The sequence below is a fragment of the Eublepharis macularius genome, chromosome 11 (genome assembly GCF_028583425.1).
Source record: "Eublepharis macularius isolate TG4126 chromosome 11, MPM_Emac_v1.0, whole genome shotgun sequence".
NCBI classification, from domain to species: domain Eukaryota; kingdom Metazoa; phylum Chordata; class Lepidosauria; order Squamata; family Eublepharidae; genus Eublepharis; species Eublepharis macularius.
Window position 1 is genome coordinate 81,714,944 of NC_072800.1, and position 16,433 is coordinate 81,731,376.

At 52.5% G+C, this 16,433-nt stretch overlaps 1 protein-coding gene across 1 annotated transcript; it reads left to right on the plus strand.

Annotated features, from left to right (window-relative positions):
* The first annotated feature begins 784 nt into the window (after positions 1-784).
* MNX1 (motor neuron and pancreas homeobox 1) lies at positions 785-9,088 on the plus strand. Its single transcript, XM_054991134.1, has 3 exons — positions 785-1,349; positions 5,596-5,756; positions 8,091-9,088. Exons 1-3 carry the CDS (start codon positions 785-787, stop codon positions 8,451-8,453), a joined length of 1,089 nt encoding a protein of 362 aa, XP_054847109.1. The 3' UTR covers positions 8,454-9,088.
* The last annotated feature ends 7,345 nt before the right edge of the window (positions 9,089-16,433 follow it).

Genomic DNA, 16,433 nt, shown 5'->3' on the forward strand with positions numbered 1-16,433 from the left:
ATCACTTTACGGGCTGGCATCGCAGCGTCAACGGAATTCAGGCCTTTGCACTACAGCGGAAAAAGGATTATAAATTCGGGAGGAGGTGGGAATCCTCTACCCCACGCGTAATTCTGCTGCCTTGCTGGTATACGAATGTCTACCCTGTCATCAAATACACTATAATAGGATCTGCAGGGAAGAAGTAAGGGACGCAGGCCGGGGCCCTCCCTTCCATACGCACCACGCGTTGCCCCCGGAAAGAGAACGCTGCCAGATGCGCCCTTCGGGCTGCCCCTCCGCGGCTTCCTCCGAGCTTCTGCAGCTCCCTTTGCCGGCTTTCTCCTCCCGGGATTAGGCGCTAGGCCCCCGGTTTCTCCGTCCCACCCGCCGGGAGCCTCGAGAGCGCTCTCCCGCGTCCGCAGCCGGCGCGCCCCAGAGCCCTGTGCGACCCGAAAGCCGCCCGGCCTCGCTCCGGCCTCGCTGGAGACAAACGCCGTCCCAGAGGGGGCCCCGAAGCCGGGGGGCGGGCCGGCGAGGTGACAGGTGTGCGGCCGGACCAATGGGCTGCTCCGGCGCGCCGCCCGGCCGCCAATGGCGCGCCGCCCTCGCCGCGGGCCAATGGGAGCGGCCGCGGGCCTTGAAGTGGCGGAGCCGGGCGGCGGGGGGCGCTTTGCTGCCCGGCGGGGCTCCGGCGAGGAGGGACGGGACGAGACGGGACGGGGTTGGGCCGGGCTGGGCGGGATGGCGCTCCGGCCGCTACCGCCGGGCCTGCCGCGCTGGGGCCGCCTGTGAGGCCGGCGCCATGGAGAAGTCCAAGAATTTCCGCATCGACGCGCTGCTGGCGGCCGAGCCGCCCAAGGCCAGCGGCGGCCCGACGGCACAGACGGCGCCGCTGGCCCTGGTGGCCTCGCTGCCGGCCGGGCGCAGCGCCTCCAGCTCCAGCAGCGCCTCCAGCAGCAGCGGCAGCGCCTCCAGCAGCCCGCCCGCCCCCGGCGAGCCGCCCGCCGACTGCCCGCGCCGCCAGAGCCCGTCGCCGCCGCGCCTGCTGGCCGCGCACTGCGGGCTGGTGCCCAAGGCCGGCTTCCTGGGCGGCGGCGGCGGCGGCGGCGGAGGGGGCCCGCAGCCGCACCCGCACTCGGCCCTGGGGCTGCACCCGCCCGGCCCGCCGCCCGCCGCGCTCTACGGCCACCCCATGTACGGCTACCCGGCGCTGGCCTCGCAGCACCCGGCCCTCGCCTACCCCTACGCGCAGCCGCCGCCGCCGCCCGCCGAGCCGCTCAAGCTCAGCGCCGGCACCTTCCAGCTCGACCAGTGGCTGCGCGCCTCCACCGCCGGCATGATCCTGCCCAAGATGCCCGACTTCGGCGGTGAGTAGCGCGCCCGGGACCCGGAGGCCGGGCCGGGGGGCGGGCGGGCGGGCCGCGGGAGGCTTCTCCGGCGCTGCAGCCGGCAATCCAGCGCCTTCGAGCCGGCGATCGCAGCCCCGCGCTAGGCAAACGCAGGACTCGTCGCCCCCCAGAGCCGCGCGCTGGGCCGGGAGCGAAGAGGGCGGCCCTGGAGGCGCGCAGGCACGGCTGCTGCAGGGCAGCTCAGCGCGGCTCCGGCCGTGGTCCGCCCCGCCACCAGCCAGCTGCGGCCCGTTTCTTCTGGGCCGGGCCCGAGGTGATGGGGAGGGCGATCGCAGGCAGGCCAAGCCCGGGCTCAACGGAGGCGTTGGGAAGGCGCCGGCTTTGGGCCCAACCAGCCTCCGGCTTCCCCCGGTCCGGATCCTGGGCGGGTTCGAACTGAAAGGCAGAACTGGAGCGACCCAAGGCCAAAGGGCTGCAGGCAGTTTCTGGGAGGGAGCCCCGCTGGTGTGCAGCAGAAGGGCAGGGCCGGAGTCCAGGGGCATCTTAGAGAACCACAAGAGTTTTACAGTCCGATCCTACACAGAGTTTCTCCAGCCTAAGCCCATTGGGTAACTCTGCTTAGGACTGCACTGTACCTGTAGAAGCTTCCAAGAGTCCACCCGCCTTGCAATAGGCGCTGAAAATCTTCCTTCCAAAGGGCAAGATCCGGGTCCAGCTGCACCTTTGAGACCGACTTTTGGTCTCGAGTAGCTCTGCAGACCAACACGGCTCCCCACCGGACACCACCTTCCAAAGAGGAGCGCGTTCACCGCCTATTATTTAGCAACTAGGCCTCAATAAAATGCTGTTTCTGCCCTAAAAAAATATCCCCCCCCCTCCCACCCGGTTTCAGTTCGCGGTAAGCCGCCTGTCGGCAGGAGGGGCTGCTCCGGGCGAGTCTTTCATCTGGCTCTAAAATCCGGGCCGCTCCATAGGTTCGGTGTCCCGTTGCACCCAAGCCTTTGTCTGCCCTTTCCAAAGTGATACTCTTCCAGGCATTCAAGCAAATAATGCGGAGAGCTGTCAGGACTCTTGCCCGGGCAAACACGAGACCCTCTTGGATAAACAGCCCGAAGAAAGACCTTGCAAGGGCGCCTCGGGAAAAATCGCACGGGGGTGAGAAAAGACGCCCCGGGAGGAGCCGGTCGCGGGCGGCAGGAGCGCTTCTCTCTCTCCGCCTCCGGCTATTTTCGGAGAACCTGCCAGCTTTAAAGCAAACCTCTTAAAATAAAGGTGTCGCCCCCGTCACAAGCCCAAATTAAGCGCCCCGTATCTTGCATGAGCAGCTGCTTAACGTTCTTCTTGCGACCAGGAAGGCCTTAGGCGCGTTTAGCTTTAGACTGGGTGGTACCTTGGATGGCTTTTCTGTTGTTTGAATCCCCCCACCTGGAGAAAGATGCAGATCTACGACCGGATCAGGGGGGAAAGGAGCCTTTAGGTAGGGAGGGGGTGGCCTTGGTTCCTAAGCTAAGGCTGCGATCCAACCCGCGTTTACTCACTCTTTCTTCGGAGGATTTGCTTCGCAGGAGAACTGGGTTTGGACTGGGCTGTAGGTGCGTTGGATTTCGGATGGCCTACTCTCGAGTAAGCGTCGGGTAGGCTCCAGCTAAGAAATTGATTCCACTGACGTTTCATTTATCGTTGAGAAAAATCTGCTTCGGGTCAAAATATTTTTTCCCCTCTCCCCAGTTTTCTTTTTTTGTTCCTTCCGGTCTCGCTTTTAACAACAAGACCCCCTCCAAAAAAAGGCACCGGCGGGATGCAATCCTGTTTTACTGCAATGAACCAGAGAGGGTTTAATTCCCAGACGGTCCCCAACTGACAGCAACTGGCTTCCGGACGAGTAAGCCCCTTCCTTGGTAGTCGGGGCATTTGGCTGCTCCAAAAGGGTGTCGGCGCAGGCTGCGTCGCGGGTAGCAATACACCTTCGTGCGGTCTGAATTCAGGTTTATAATGGTTGTCTCCGTTGGTCACCATTAGTTGTTGCAGGCGACCCGGCTGCCATCGCAAATCGGAAAACACCAGATGTTGACCCGCTATTTGGGCTGCAGCCCCGCTGAGGCCGACCCATTTCTCATCTATTTGCACCAGTTCCGCGCCTGAGAAAAAGGGGACCGGAGTCCAGGGGCGACCGGCTCCTGCCCCACTTCGCTGCTACGGCCCGACGGGGTCTCGATTCCCTGCTCGCTTTCCCCGGCGAGTCTCACCTCCGAAAGCAAACGCGATGCGGAAAGCAAAGCCGGAGCATCGGAGAGGAAGCAGAACGCGCCCCGGGCCTTTCTCCCCTTCCCTCTCGCTTTGCACTCCCTTTGCAGCGCAAACTGGATGCCCTCTCGCCCGCTTCCGAGGTTCGGGTTCCGGGGCCGGCTTGCGGGGGGCGCCGTCCTTCTCCCGAACCCCGCCTGAGCCGTCTGGCGAACCTTTCGGGCCCGGGTCAAGCGGCTCGAGGAGCCCTCCCGCTGCTCGCAGAGGCCCGCCGAGGTCTGGTCTTGCAAGGCGGGCAGCCCTAGAGAAATCAAGGCGGGGGGGGGGACACAGACGGACCCCCCAGGCGGGCCACGAAGGCCGGCCCAGCCTCTCCTCTGGTCCAGCCCCGGGCAGCGCCAGGCTTTTCCGACGCCAAGGGCCCCCGCGGGTCCCCGGCTGGCCAGTGCTGCGCCCCCGGCCAAAGGCAAGTTGCCGGACGGGCGGCGCATGCGGAGGAGCCGGAGAGAGGCCCGCGTCTCCAAAGCCGCAGGATGGAGAGAAGAGCGAGGTTGGGCTCGGCTAGAGCCTCAAAGGCCGGCTCGACCGCCTGCCGAGGCGCTCTGGGGAGGCAGCGCTCCCTTCCTCGGATACAAGGAGCGGAGCTTTCTGGAAAGCGCATACCCTGCAGATCTCGCTGGTCTTTACGGCGCTGTTTATTGGACCCGAATCTGGCTTTTCTAGTGCAGACCGGCGCGGCTCCTGGCCTGAACCGACCGGGAGAGATGCTGGCTGGTGAATTGACGGATGTTTTGAACAAGGCCAGGGACGCCTCCGGGGCCTCCTCGACGCCTCCCAGGGAAATCGCCGGGAGGCGAGAAGGTGCCGGCTTCGGGCCTCGCAAGGGCCCCGGGCCGCCTCTCGCCCCGCTCAGCCCGGCTTCCCCCCTTCTCCGCCGCTGGGCTCCGGCCTTCTCTGCCGCGAGGCGCCGGGCTCGGGGAGGCCGAGGAGAAGCCCGGCTGGCCGGCCCAGCGCCGGGATCCTCTTCCCCGCCCGCAGCCCGAGGCGTCTGCTTCCAACTCGCGCCCGCCTCGCTGCCCTCCTGGCCCGGCTCTGGAGCACCGGCGGGCGAGTTGGGGGCGCTTCTGCTCGCCTCGCCCCGGCCTCTTCCGTTCATTCCTCGCAACGCTCAAAAGCTTGGAGACCCTTTTGAATTTTAAAACATCAAATTTTTAAATTTAAAATGTAAAGAAATCAAATTTTGAAAAAAGAGGACTAGAGTGTATGTTTGCGGGACAGGAACTAAAGGGCATCGCGGATTATAAAACGAGGATGGCAGCAGAGGGAGAAGAAATCCCCTTCTCTTGCCCCTTTCTTAGAATTGTAAAGAGTCCAGTAGTACATTTAAGACTAACCAACTTTATAGTAGCATAAGCTTTCGAGAAGCACAGCTCTCTTCGTCAGATGCAATTTCTTAGAATTGGCTTCTCAGCTGGGCGATGGCCCGTTCCCAAATCCACCAGGAAACGGCTCAAGGGCTGGTTTCAGTCTTCCTCATTGGAGCAAAGAGCGGGAGGGTTTCCTTCCTTCTCCTCGAGGCTCCGGGCAGCAATGATAAAAACAGTGCATTGGAGACCTGCATAGCCCATCCAATAAACGGGGCGGGGGGCAGGAGACTCTGACAGCAACGAGTGGAGAAATATTTTGAAACATCTTTGGAAGTGACCCTGACGATTTGCCTTGAGTCTCACTGAGAAAGGCGGACTATAAATAAATGGTTATTTATTCATGTTTAGTCCGCCTTTCTCACTGAGATCCAAGGCGGATCACACACTGCAAATGAAATACAACATAATCGACAGCGAGGGCTACAGAGAAAGGCGCTCCAAGCCCAGACGCCCTCTGAGGCCGGTTGGGAGGGTGCGGGCAGGGGAGGCCCGCGGCTGTCCTCCTCGCAGGCCGACTGCCGGGCTTGCCGCCCCCTTCGCTCGGGCTTCTTCGGCTCTCTCTCACGGCAGCCTCCTCTCTCCTCCTCCCGCAGCCCAAGCGCAGTCCAACCTGCTGGGCAAGTGCCGGCGCCCGCGCACCGCCTTCACCAGCCAGCAGCTGCTGGAGCTGGAGCATCAGTTCAAGCTGAACAAGTACCTCTCCCGGCCGAAGCGCTTCGAGGTGGCCACGTCGCTCATGCTCACCGAGACCCAGGTGGGTGAGGGGAGGAGGGGGGCGGGGGCGGGGGCGGGGAGGGGCGTGGCCCGGGGCACCACAAGGCCACGCCCCTCTGGAATGGAATGGCCACGCCCCCTCGAGTCCAGAAGGGCCCCTTTCTCAGCCAGGCAAGCGTCTGCCCGCTGCTCTGCTTCCGTGATGGGGACCATCAGCCACATTTATTTTTATTTTGTTTTATCCCCACCTTTCTCCCCAAGGGGTGGCCCAAAGTGGCTTACATCATTCCCTTCTCCCTCATTTTTCCCCCTCACAACAACCCTGTGTGGTAGGTCAGGCCGAGAGAGTTTGAATGGCCCAAGGTCATCCAGCAAGCTTCCATGGCAGAAGAGGGAATCAAAGGTGCCCCAATCCTAATGGGTCACTATACACACCAGCTCCAAAGGGGGGGGGTGGATCTTAAAAAGACATTTTTAAAAATTGGTACTCCTTCCTCTGAAAATTGCAAGATGGTCTCACCACAACAGCCCTGACCTGGATAGCCCTGATGAGCCCACTCTTGTCAGCTCTTGGAAGCTAAGCAGGGTTGGCTTTGGTTAGTAATTGGATGGGAGACCTCCAACGAAGACCAGGGCTGCAGAGATAGGCAACGGCCAACCACCTCTGTTAGTCTCTTGCCATGAAAACTTCACCTGGGGTCACCATAATTTAGCTATGACTTGAGGGTACTCTCCACCACCACTTCCCACAACAAAACAGGTTAGGTTGAGATCAGGTAACCAGTCCAAGGTTACTCCCTGGCCCTGAACCCAAGCAGGCTTTACTACACTGGATTAGATCTGCAGCTTCAGCTAGCAACTGGCACCATCATGGTTAATGAGTGCCCAACCAAGAGAAAAAATTGGTCAGCCTAGTTCCCCTGTCTCTCTTCCCCTTCCAAACATTTCTGTTGCCCCCTCTCTAAAAGATGCCGCAAGTTTCAGTTGTTGGGATCTGGTAGGAGAAGGGAGCTCATGTTCTTTGAACAGCTCAACAAGGGAATGGAAGAGGGAACTTTGGTCCAGGCAGCTTCTCTCCCCATGAATTATGGGGATGAATTCTGGGGTATGTGTGATGTCAGCCCCGTATTTAAGCTATGAACCAGAACCAGCATCATTCTGGAAGGCAGGCCCAGATGGACTGGGCCTGCCTTCCAGAATGGCCTACCTTCCAGGGTTGGTGTGACGATTGTTGGCCCAATTGAAATTAAGCTCTCTGAACCTCTGAAGTGGTGTATACTTGTTGGCATTGGGAAACTCCCATCTGGTTTTCCTTTTATTAAATAAGAGGCAAGAGTAAAACCAAATAAAACACATTAATTTCTTAAAAAAATAAAGTCCACAATAAAACAGCAGCACAGTAAAAAATTCAAAGCTGTTCATAAAAGAGCATAGCAAAACAGGAATCTTGTGGCATCTGAAAGACGAACTAGTTTTTTTATTTTAGCACGAGTTTTTGGTGCACCAGAACCTACTCGCTCAGGCTATTCCTCTTAAATCATCAAAGAACATTGTTGTTGCTTGACTGCTTTTACAGTGTGAACATTGCCCAAGACTTCACCACCTTAGAGGGCACCCTTTGTCCCTGAGACTATAATGCCAGATGCATAAGAGCTTGCTGATACAACTGGAGGACCCCACTCAAACTAATATCAAGGAAGAACGGTGAGAACACAAGAGCAGGGTACAAACAAAGTCAAAACACAATCAAATATTAAATACAAATATAATATTGTCAGAGTAATAAATGAATCAATATAATGCAAAATACCACATACACAGGAGCTATATCACAAGGCACCATCACCAGGTAAGTACAGTCTACGGTTAGTAAGTCGATGTCAATGTGAAGTCCATGTAATAAGGCAATTTGTAATTCCACAGGTGGAGTTGATGTAGAAGAGGGCGGAGCCACCACGCCACATTGACATTGACATTGACATGGACATACTAACCATAGACTGTACTTACCTGCTGATGGTGCCTTGTGATATAGCTCCTGTGTATGTGGTATTTTGCAATATATTGATTGATTGATTGATTACTCTGACTATAACCTTGACTACATTATACTAGACAATATTATATTTGCATTTAATATTTTATTGTGTTTTGACTTTGTTTGTACCCTGCTCTTGTGTTTTCACCATTCTTCCTTGATAAGAGCTGGCTGAGGCTTTTCAGCAATCTGTGCATGCCGGACATAGTCAGGACAGGCCCTGGGGAAAGAGCCTAGACCCTTTTAAGCCCCCCCCCTCTTTTGGCAGCCGTAGGGCCTTTCATTGTGGAATTCTCTTTCGCAAGAGTGCAATCCCTTCCCCTGCCCCTCCCACAGGTGAAAATCTGGTTCCAGAACCGGCGCATGAAGTGGAAACGGAGCAAAAAGGCCAAAGAGCAGGCAGCGCAGGAGGCGGAGAAGCAGAAAGGTGGCGGCGGCCTGGGAGAGGACAAGGTGGGGGATGAGCTGCCCCTGCCGCCTGGTGGGGCAGAGAAGAGCCCTGGGGGCCGCCGATTGCGGGAGCTCAGGGACAGCGACCTGGAGGAGGAGGAGGAAGAGGAGGAGGAGGAAGAGGAGCGGCCCGGACACTGCTGTCCCTACGGCTCTCCGGATTGCTCTGATGGGGACGAGGATGGGAGGCAGCCCCACAGCAGGCATGGGGGAGCCCACCCACAACTGCCCCCTGCCCCAGCCCCCTAAGCCTTGGTATCCCAGAACCAGCCACTTCCTGTACTCCGGTGCCCTGAACGAATCTGCCCCCCTGGATATCTGTTTGCTGACCACTGGCTGAAGTCCTTTAGGCCCCTAGCTGGCCTGCCCGTGACCTCCACCTGTCATCCACCTTGAAAGATGAGGAAAGGCGAGATATCAATATTTGAATACATAAATCCCTTCTGAACACATGAAACTGCCTTCTACTGAATCAGACCACTGGTCCCCCCACGTCAATATTGTCTACTCCAACTGGCAGCGGCTCTCAGGTTTCACACCACCTACAACCTGATCCTTTTGACTGGACATAAATCCAGAGGAGTTAGCTGTGTTAGTCTGTAGCTGCAAAATAGTAAAGAGTCCAGTAGCACCTTTAAGACTGACCGACTTTATTGATACATCTGACAAAGAGAGCTGTGGTTCTTGAATGCTTATGCTACAATAAAGTTGGTTAGTCTTAAACAGGGCTTTTTTCTGGGAAAAGAGGTGGTGGAACTTGGTGGGTTGCCAGCACAGGGGGCAACTCGTGGCGGGAGGTGGTACCCCTGGTACCACATGCATGTGCACAAAGTGCACACATGACCCCAGGACCACACAATGACATCACTTTGGGTCAGCTGGAACAAGAGGAGAGTTTTTAAAAGTTTAAATCGCCCTTGGTTAAAATGATCACATGGCTGGTGGCCCCTCCCCCTGATCTCCAGACAAAGGGGAGTTTAGGTTGCCCTCCGCGCCCTGGGCAATCTAAACTCCCCTCTGTCTGGAGATCAGGGGGCGGGGCCACCAGCCATGTGACCATTTTCAAGAGGTGCCGGAACTCCGTTCCACCGCGTTCCCCCTGAAAAAAAGCCCTGATCTTAAAGGTGCTACTGGACTCTTTACTCTTTTAACTGGAGATGCCGGTGGGATCTTCTGCATATGAAGGTCGTGCTCTACTGCTGAGCAACAGCCCTTTCCCATGAACACAGGGCATGCCTTCTACAGGACATGATAGCTACTCGCCCACCCCTCAGGCATTCCTGCCCCACGACTCTGCTTTCCTCGCTTGGGCATCTTCCCTTCTCCGTCTTGGTGATTCTCTCCACCTTCATAGCCCCCTCATGTCCCTACCAGCCACACCCAGCCCTCTGCCTCGCTTGCAGCTTCCCAGCCCCACCTTCTACCTCTGTCCACATGACACATCCCCCTGCTCCTTCACTTCCATTCATTCCCCATTGCTGATACAAGTTCCCAGTTGGGTGGCCCACACCTCTGCTTGGGTCCTTGGCCAGCTGATACTGCTACTGCCCCAAAGGCTATTTCCCATCTCTGCTGGATTGCTCACAATGATCCAGTCACTAGAGTATTCTTCAAAGTTGCTCCAGCCAGTGGGTGGAAGGTCCACATGGGTTCTGTGCCTTCACGTCAAACAGATAAAACCCCATGCAAGTTTGCTTCAGTTTCAGGTTTTTTTGAAGTTTGCAGGATCCAGGTTTGGGGGCATTTTTTTTTTTACAAAATTTTAAGTATTTTGTGGCAAAACTTTGGTTTGTTTTAGGGCAGAGCACATCTGCCCAAGCCTGATGTCTACTCATACTTCTGTGCTGCCCCGTTTCAGTTCCCAGCAATAACAAGCAGGATAGAAAACCCACACAGGAAATGTCAAAACAGCCAACGATCATTCTTCCCACGTCCCTGTTAGGCTTTGATACTTGACTACTCCTGCCAGTGAAGTGAAGAGGGCCACTTTCCTGCCCTCAAAAACGTAGGTCAAAAGACTCAACAGTGTTCATAGATGACACTAAAGACTCCTCCGACATGAGGCTCTTTCACTGCACCACTATTGAGAGTTTTTGTGCTCCTTCTATAACAAGCAATCTGGGAAATGTATGCCATGAAGGGATGAACTGCTGGGAATCTCTGGAGGAGGACTGTATCGTCTTTATTTTTGTACATTGTATTTATAAAGAGAGAGAAAATACCTCTACTTATGCATGCTAAGTTATTAATCAGCTTCTCCAATGTGCCAACAGTATGTAAAATAAATGGTTTTATACTTGAGAGCCTTGTAGACTTATTGACCTGAAGCCCACTTTGGTTACGAATGTATGGGGCTGCCTTCTAAGTCAGAAAATTAATTCATTTAGCTCAACAGGGACCAAACCTGGGACGATCATCGTACTTACGTCACAGATGTGTGGCTGCTACTTAACCCATTTTATTCATTTAAAAACATTTGTATGCTGCCTTTCTACCCAAATAGCATACGCAAGGTATGCTATGACCCCCTAAAAAGAAGAAGAACCAGCCCCCTCATTCTAGAACTAGGGTGACACACATACAGGAGCTAGACAGATCCAGTCCTTTGAACAGCTCAGTAATTGAATGAAGAGAGAACTTGGGGAAATGCAGCTTCTCTAACCGTTGTGAAGTTTTTCTGGGCATGGAGATAAAATGATGGGGAAAACCTGCTGAACACCAGGGTATCCATTAGCTGTCAAGAGAACAAGAATCCTGCTAGGTAAAAAATGGCACCCTTAGATAAGCTCTGCTCCCCCCCTCCCCTGGGCTTTTATATTACTTAGATATAAACCAGATAGGCCTCGATCCACCTAAAGATAGTAATGATTAAGTCCCATTGCTTTCAATTGGATATAATCATGACTTAGCAGGATCAGAGATATAAACCAGATAGGCCTGCTTTCAGTTGGATATAATCATGACTTAGCAGGATCAGAGATATAAACCAGATAGGCCTCGATCCACCTAAAGATAGTAATAATTAAGTCCCATTGCTTTCAGTTGGATATAATCATGACTTAGCAGGATCAGAGATATAAACCAGATAGGCCTCGATCCACCTAAAGATAGTAATAATTAAGTCTCATTGCTTTCAGTTGGATATAATCATGACTTAGCAGGATCAGAGATATAAACCAAATAAGCCTCGATCCATCTAAAGATAGTAATGATTAAGTCCCATTGCTTTCAGTTGGATATAATCATGACTTAGCAGGATCAGAGCCATTCATTTCCCTGCATCCATAGCAGACATCAAGCATGTCAGAGGGATTTGAGTCCAAAGGCATCTTAGAGTCCAAGCAGATTTTCAGGGTGCAAGCTTTCGAGAGTCAGAGCTCCCTTCTTCAGACACCAGACTCCCCCGTGAAGAAGGGAGTTTTGACTCTCGGAAGCTTGCACTCTGAAAATCTGCTTGGACTCTAAGATGCCGCTGGACTCAGAAGTGTTCTACTGCGGATCAACACAGCGACTCACCTAAAACAAGCATTTCAGGGGTTGGAGAAGTGACTGACAGCCTTCCCTAACTGCTGCTGCTGCTTTCCCTGCACAGAAGTCAGTGATGGGAGAGTTTGGACTGAGTGTGTTTGTCTATTATGTGGCTGTTCACGTCACAGAAAAAGGAAACAATCCCTAGTCCTCCTGGCTTTGTGTTCTTCGTGCTCACTTGAACTGAGGATTAAGCCCAAATGTTCCTTGAGTTGTGTGAATGTGGAAAGGGCTCCTGGGTTTTCGAACATTCCTCTTGCAGGTAGAAATGTCCCAGGAGAAATTTCCCATCATTGCATTTCCAGCCAAAGCAAAACATCTCCATTTTAAAAAGCACTTTAATTTATTAACATACACCTATTAGAAACACAGAAAGGAAAAATTGGCTATCTTAATAACTTCTATTGACTTCATTGGGACTAAAAAGAGCATTAAATGGAGGAGAGGAGAATGGTATAAGGCATCTTAGGTACCTACTGGGGAGAAAAATTAACTAATGAAGCCAACAAACAATGAAATAATGAAGTAATAAAAAGACAGAATCTGTCCCCCGGCCTCTTTGATGTGAAGGGATGGCTTTGATGTGTTGTGATGGTGTTATAGCAAGTAGCTGGACTCAATTAGATCAGGGAGCAGGTTTTGTTTCATCCCCTAGCTGATTGGTATGAAATCAGTTTGCAAAATCATGGCTTGCCTATTGGACCTGAACAGACAATGGGTTCAAATCCCAGCTCAGCTAGCGAGATAACTGGGAAGTCTTGCTCGGTCAGTCTGACCAGCCTAAAAGGGTTGTTGTGTAGCTAAAACACAGGCCTCTGCTCCTTGGAGGAAAGGGGGGACAATAAGGATACCAACAGGATTTTCAGAATGCCTTTCCCAGGGATAATCACAGTATCCCTGGGCACGTAGAAAGGGGGCCAAAAATCTTCATTTTGAGGATATGGCTCAATGTTGGCACCACCATTTTAAAAAAAAATCTACCACCTTTATATTCTGTGGGAAATCTGTCTATGGATGATGATGGTACATCTGATCAGTACCTGCTTAGGGGAGAGCTATTAAGAAGCAAAATGGGCTGGCACAGGACTTGCAAAGGTGAGCTAATACTTCCTGCCAGGGCTGGTTGCTCAAATCTAATTTCCTCGCTTTCTTTCCTCCTCCTCTGGTCTGGCTGTGAAAGTAGCTGGAAATGACCCTCTCAGAATCGTAGAAATCAGTGGCTAAGTACATGTTAAGAAAGGCGATCTGCCGTAGCCTTCAGTGTCCAGAGGAGTAAATCTCTGCAGGATCTCGAAGAAAAGCTGGACAAGGAGAGGGTGGAGATCCATCTGTCAGCTGTGGCAGACTTGGTGAGAAAGCAAACCTAAGTGAGTAAGGCCTTTTGCCTCTGCCAGTGTGATTTGGGGTGGGGGGGTTGTCATCAAGTTGCGCAGCTGACTTGTGGCCACCCCTCAAAGAGTTTTCAGTGTGAAAGAAACACAAAGGTGGCTTGCCATTGCTTGCCTCTGTGGAGTAACCCCGGATTTCCTTGGCAGTCTCCCATCCAAGTACTCACCATGGCCGACCCTACTTAACATCTATGATCTAACAAGATCAGGCTAGCTGGCCCACCCAGGTCAAGGAAGTTTGATGGTTAGGACAGGCTTAAAATTAGTTTTGCCTATTGGAAGGCAGTGGAGCTGTGCTGAAATCAAGAGGGAACAGGATTGACTTCCACATTGATTTAACTTCTCTTTCAAGTAGTCGTGTTGGAAGAGCAAGATTCGAATCTTGCTCTTGAAGTTCTTTTTGCAATTCAGCGTCAATGAAACTTGTCGCTGGAGGTCTCAGAACTGCAACGGACCCGAAATTTGCTCTGGAGTAGCTCCAGTAAAGCCTGTGGGACTTCTAAGCACGAGAACTCAAAGCAAATCTAATTCGTTGCCAGGGGAGTAACCCTGTTAGAATCTCTGCATCTTCCCCGAAGTAAATCGCTCCCGGAACCTCCTAGCATCTTTCTCTCTCTCTCTGGTTCAAGGTTTATTATTAAATGTTAGAAGACGACTGTGCAGGGATGTTGTGCCACAGTAACTAAATTTCTCACAACTACTTTGGAGCCGAAGATCCCCCTCGATCTCTTCCTTCAGAGCTAACGCACAACTTACTTGGCAGAGTCGAGAAGGTAGGTTTGGCGGATCGGGGCCCATCACCCGGTCCTCCTGAATTCCGGGAATTGTGAACCTGAGGGAGCGCCTGCAAGAGGCTTTGGAGCACAAACTCGGGCTTCATAAGCCAAGGCCTGCGGCTCAGCTGGCTCAGAGATCGAGCTCCAAATCCCCCCCTCCCCCCCGTTGATTTGGGAGACGCTCACAGGCTTTTTGTTTTAATATATTTTTTAAAAAATCTGACTCAGCACAAGCTCGGCCGCTGCAGCCCCTTAAAGCGGCGGAATTTATCTGGCTAATAAATTGAATGATCAATTCATTGCTGTCAACGCGACGCTTCCCCAAATCAATTATAGCAGATTTAAATATCATCACCGGCTCATCGCGCCTCGCTGGGGGCTGCCGCTCGCCAGACATTCCCAGAGCCGTGAATTACTGCCGGGCAGCGATCCGGGCTCGAGCGCCGGCTATCCTTCACAACGAAGGTAGGCTCCCCAGCCGAGGCCGGAGGGGATCAGCGCAGTGACTCCGGATTGACTCCGAGTGGAAGAAAACGGGAACCGCTCTGGCCAAAGGCACTCCGCAGTCAGTCTCCCCGCCCCCTTCCGCTTTTAAAGTGGTATACAGAGAGGAAGAAGGGAAGGTAGTGGCCTACCTTGCAAGGCTGTTGTAAAAGAGCACCCAAGTTCTTATTGTTAAGTGTTATTAAACATGGGAGATTTAGTCGGAGCAAAGTAGTACAGGATCAAGTTGTAAAGCTGTGGAGGCTTTTCAATGCGGTATACTTCTCAGTAAACAAGGTTTGGAATAAGCAGAGTATCTTTAGCCGTTAGATGTAGGGCTGATTTCCACTTTTATGGTTTGCCTGAGCTCCTTTGCCTTTAAGAGCTGCCTGATAGGTAGAGCTATAGCGGGTGGATGGGCCCCTCCTTCCACAGGGCGTTGGGAAAATAATGATTTTTTGTTTGTCCCAGGTCAAGCTTTTCTTTTTCTTTTTTAAAAAAAACATACCTACTCTACTTTGTCTTACTGAAAGAGGGTTGCCATTTTTTAAAAAAAGACCTTGCTCCTATGCCTTTATCTAAAACAAAACTTGCAATGGAAACATCTTGCCATAGCTTTAGGTGCGTAGCCGTGCTGGGTCTGCATCAGAACAGCAGAATTCGAGTCTGTTGTCTGAAGAAGGGAGCGCTGCCTCTTGAAAGTTTGCACCCTGTAAATCTTGTTGGTCTCTAAGGTGCCACTGAACTCAAATCCTGCTTTCTCGCCATGATAACTTAATAGGGAAAACCTCATGGCTTACCTCGTCTTTGATGAAATGCTACTAAAAGCACAGAAACTGGACCTTTTGAACAGTTGGCAATCCTACATTAAAGCCAGTGGGGCTAGTTCCCCCAGGGAGTAAGTTTGCCCTTAAAAGAGAGGAGGGGCCCTGTGACTTTAACAGCAATATGATCTGAATACGTCAGCAAAACTATTCGATTGCTATTAAAGGCACAGGTGCAGATAGAGCTGAGCTGTTTCCTGGTCAGTTGGCAACCCTTGCAATAAAACTGCATTGTAAAAATATCACATAAATATAATTTTAGGTCAGATAGTTTCCCTGTGTGCCTAAAAGGTGTGCGTGTCTAGTTGTGACTCAGAGCTGTAAATAAGATACCTAGCAGGCCACAGGCAGTTCTTCTGAGCCATTGTGCCTTCTTGAATAGCCCTGATCCCTTTAAAGCTCCTTGACGTGTCCCAAGAATGCTTTCAGTGTGCCAGACTACTAGAATAAATATGGTTTACAGATCTCACTTTTTATGGGTGGATTAAAGTTTATTTTCCATAATAGGGCACCTAATAAAAAGGCATAAAGGGCTGCCATTCTTAACAGCTGGCGGCCTCATTTAACACTTTCACTTCGTAAATCATGGGGAGCTGGGCCAGGTGTTTCCAGAAGTGGGAAGTAAACAAATGCCCCCAAACGCTGGACTGGGTTTAGAAAAAAAGTTTATATGGTTTGCAGGGGTGTGAACTATGGGTTTGTGTGTGTAGAAGGCTGGGTTGCCAACAGGCCTAGAGAAAAGGTCCTATCGCTTTTATAGATGCTTAATGTGTGCACGTGATTGCTGAAGCTTCTCAAGTTGTGGAGGGAAAAAACATGGCTTATTAAATTAGCCTCTGAAGAAGGGACAGATCATTTTTTTCTTCAGGCAGTGGGCAACCCTTTCAGGAAGGGTACTGTGCAGAATGAAGGAGATTTCTAGTGAAGATTTCCACTGTGGGCCTTCTCAGAGTAAGCTGTGAAACATTCTTTTCCACCCCAATTAAGGCTGATTCTGCACACATTGGATAATGCACTTCCAATCCTCTTTATAGATCATTTGGAATGGCTTTTTTTGTGTGCAGAACAAAAAATCCACCTCAAACGATTGATAAAGTGCATTGAAAGTGCATTATCCAACATGTGCGGAATCAGCTGTTGTTCTCCCCCAGTCGTATTGCTGACCCACAGACTTGGGGTAAGCTTGGCTCTTATATAATCTCCCCATTCTGGTCTCTGACACTGTAGCTT

Bases quoted from the DNA above. Each gene is read 5' to 3' on its own strand.
- MNX1 (XM_054991134.1), top strand. From the start codon at position 785: ATGGAGAAGTCCAAGAATTTCCGCATCGACGCGCTGCTGGCGGCCGAG. The intron at 1,350-5,595 runs GTGAGTAGCGCG...CTCCTCCCGCAG, and splicing joins CAAGATGCCCGACTTCGGCG to CCCAAGCGCAGTCCAACCTG. The intron at 5,757-8,090 runs GTGGGTGAGGGG...CCCCTCCCACAG, and splicing joins TCATGCTCACCGAGACCCAG to GTGAAAATCTGGTTCCAGAA.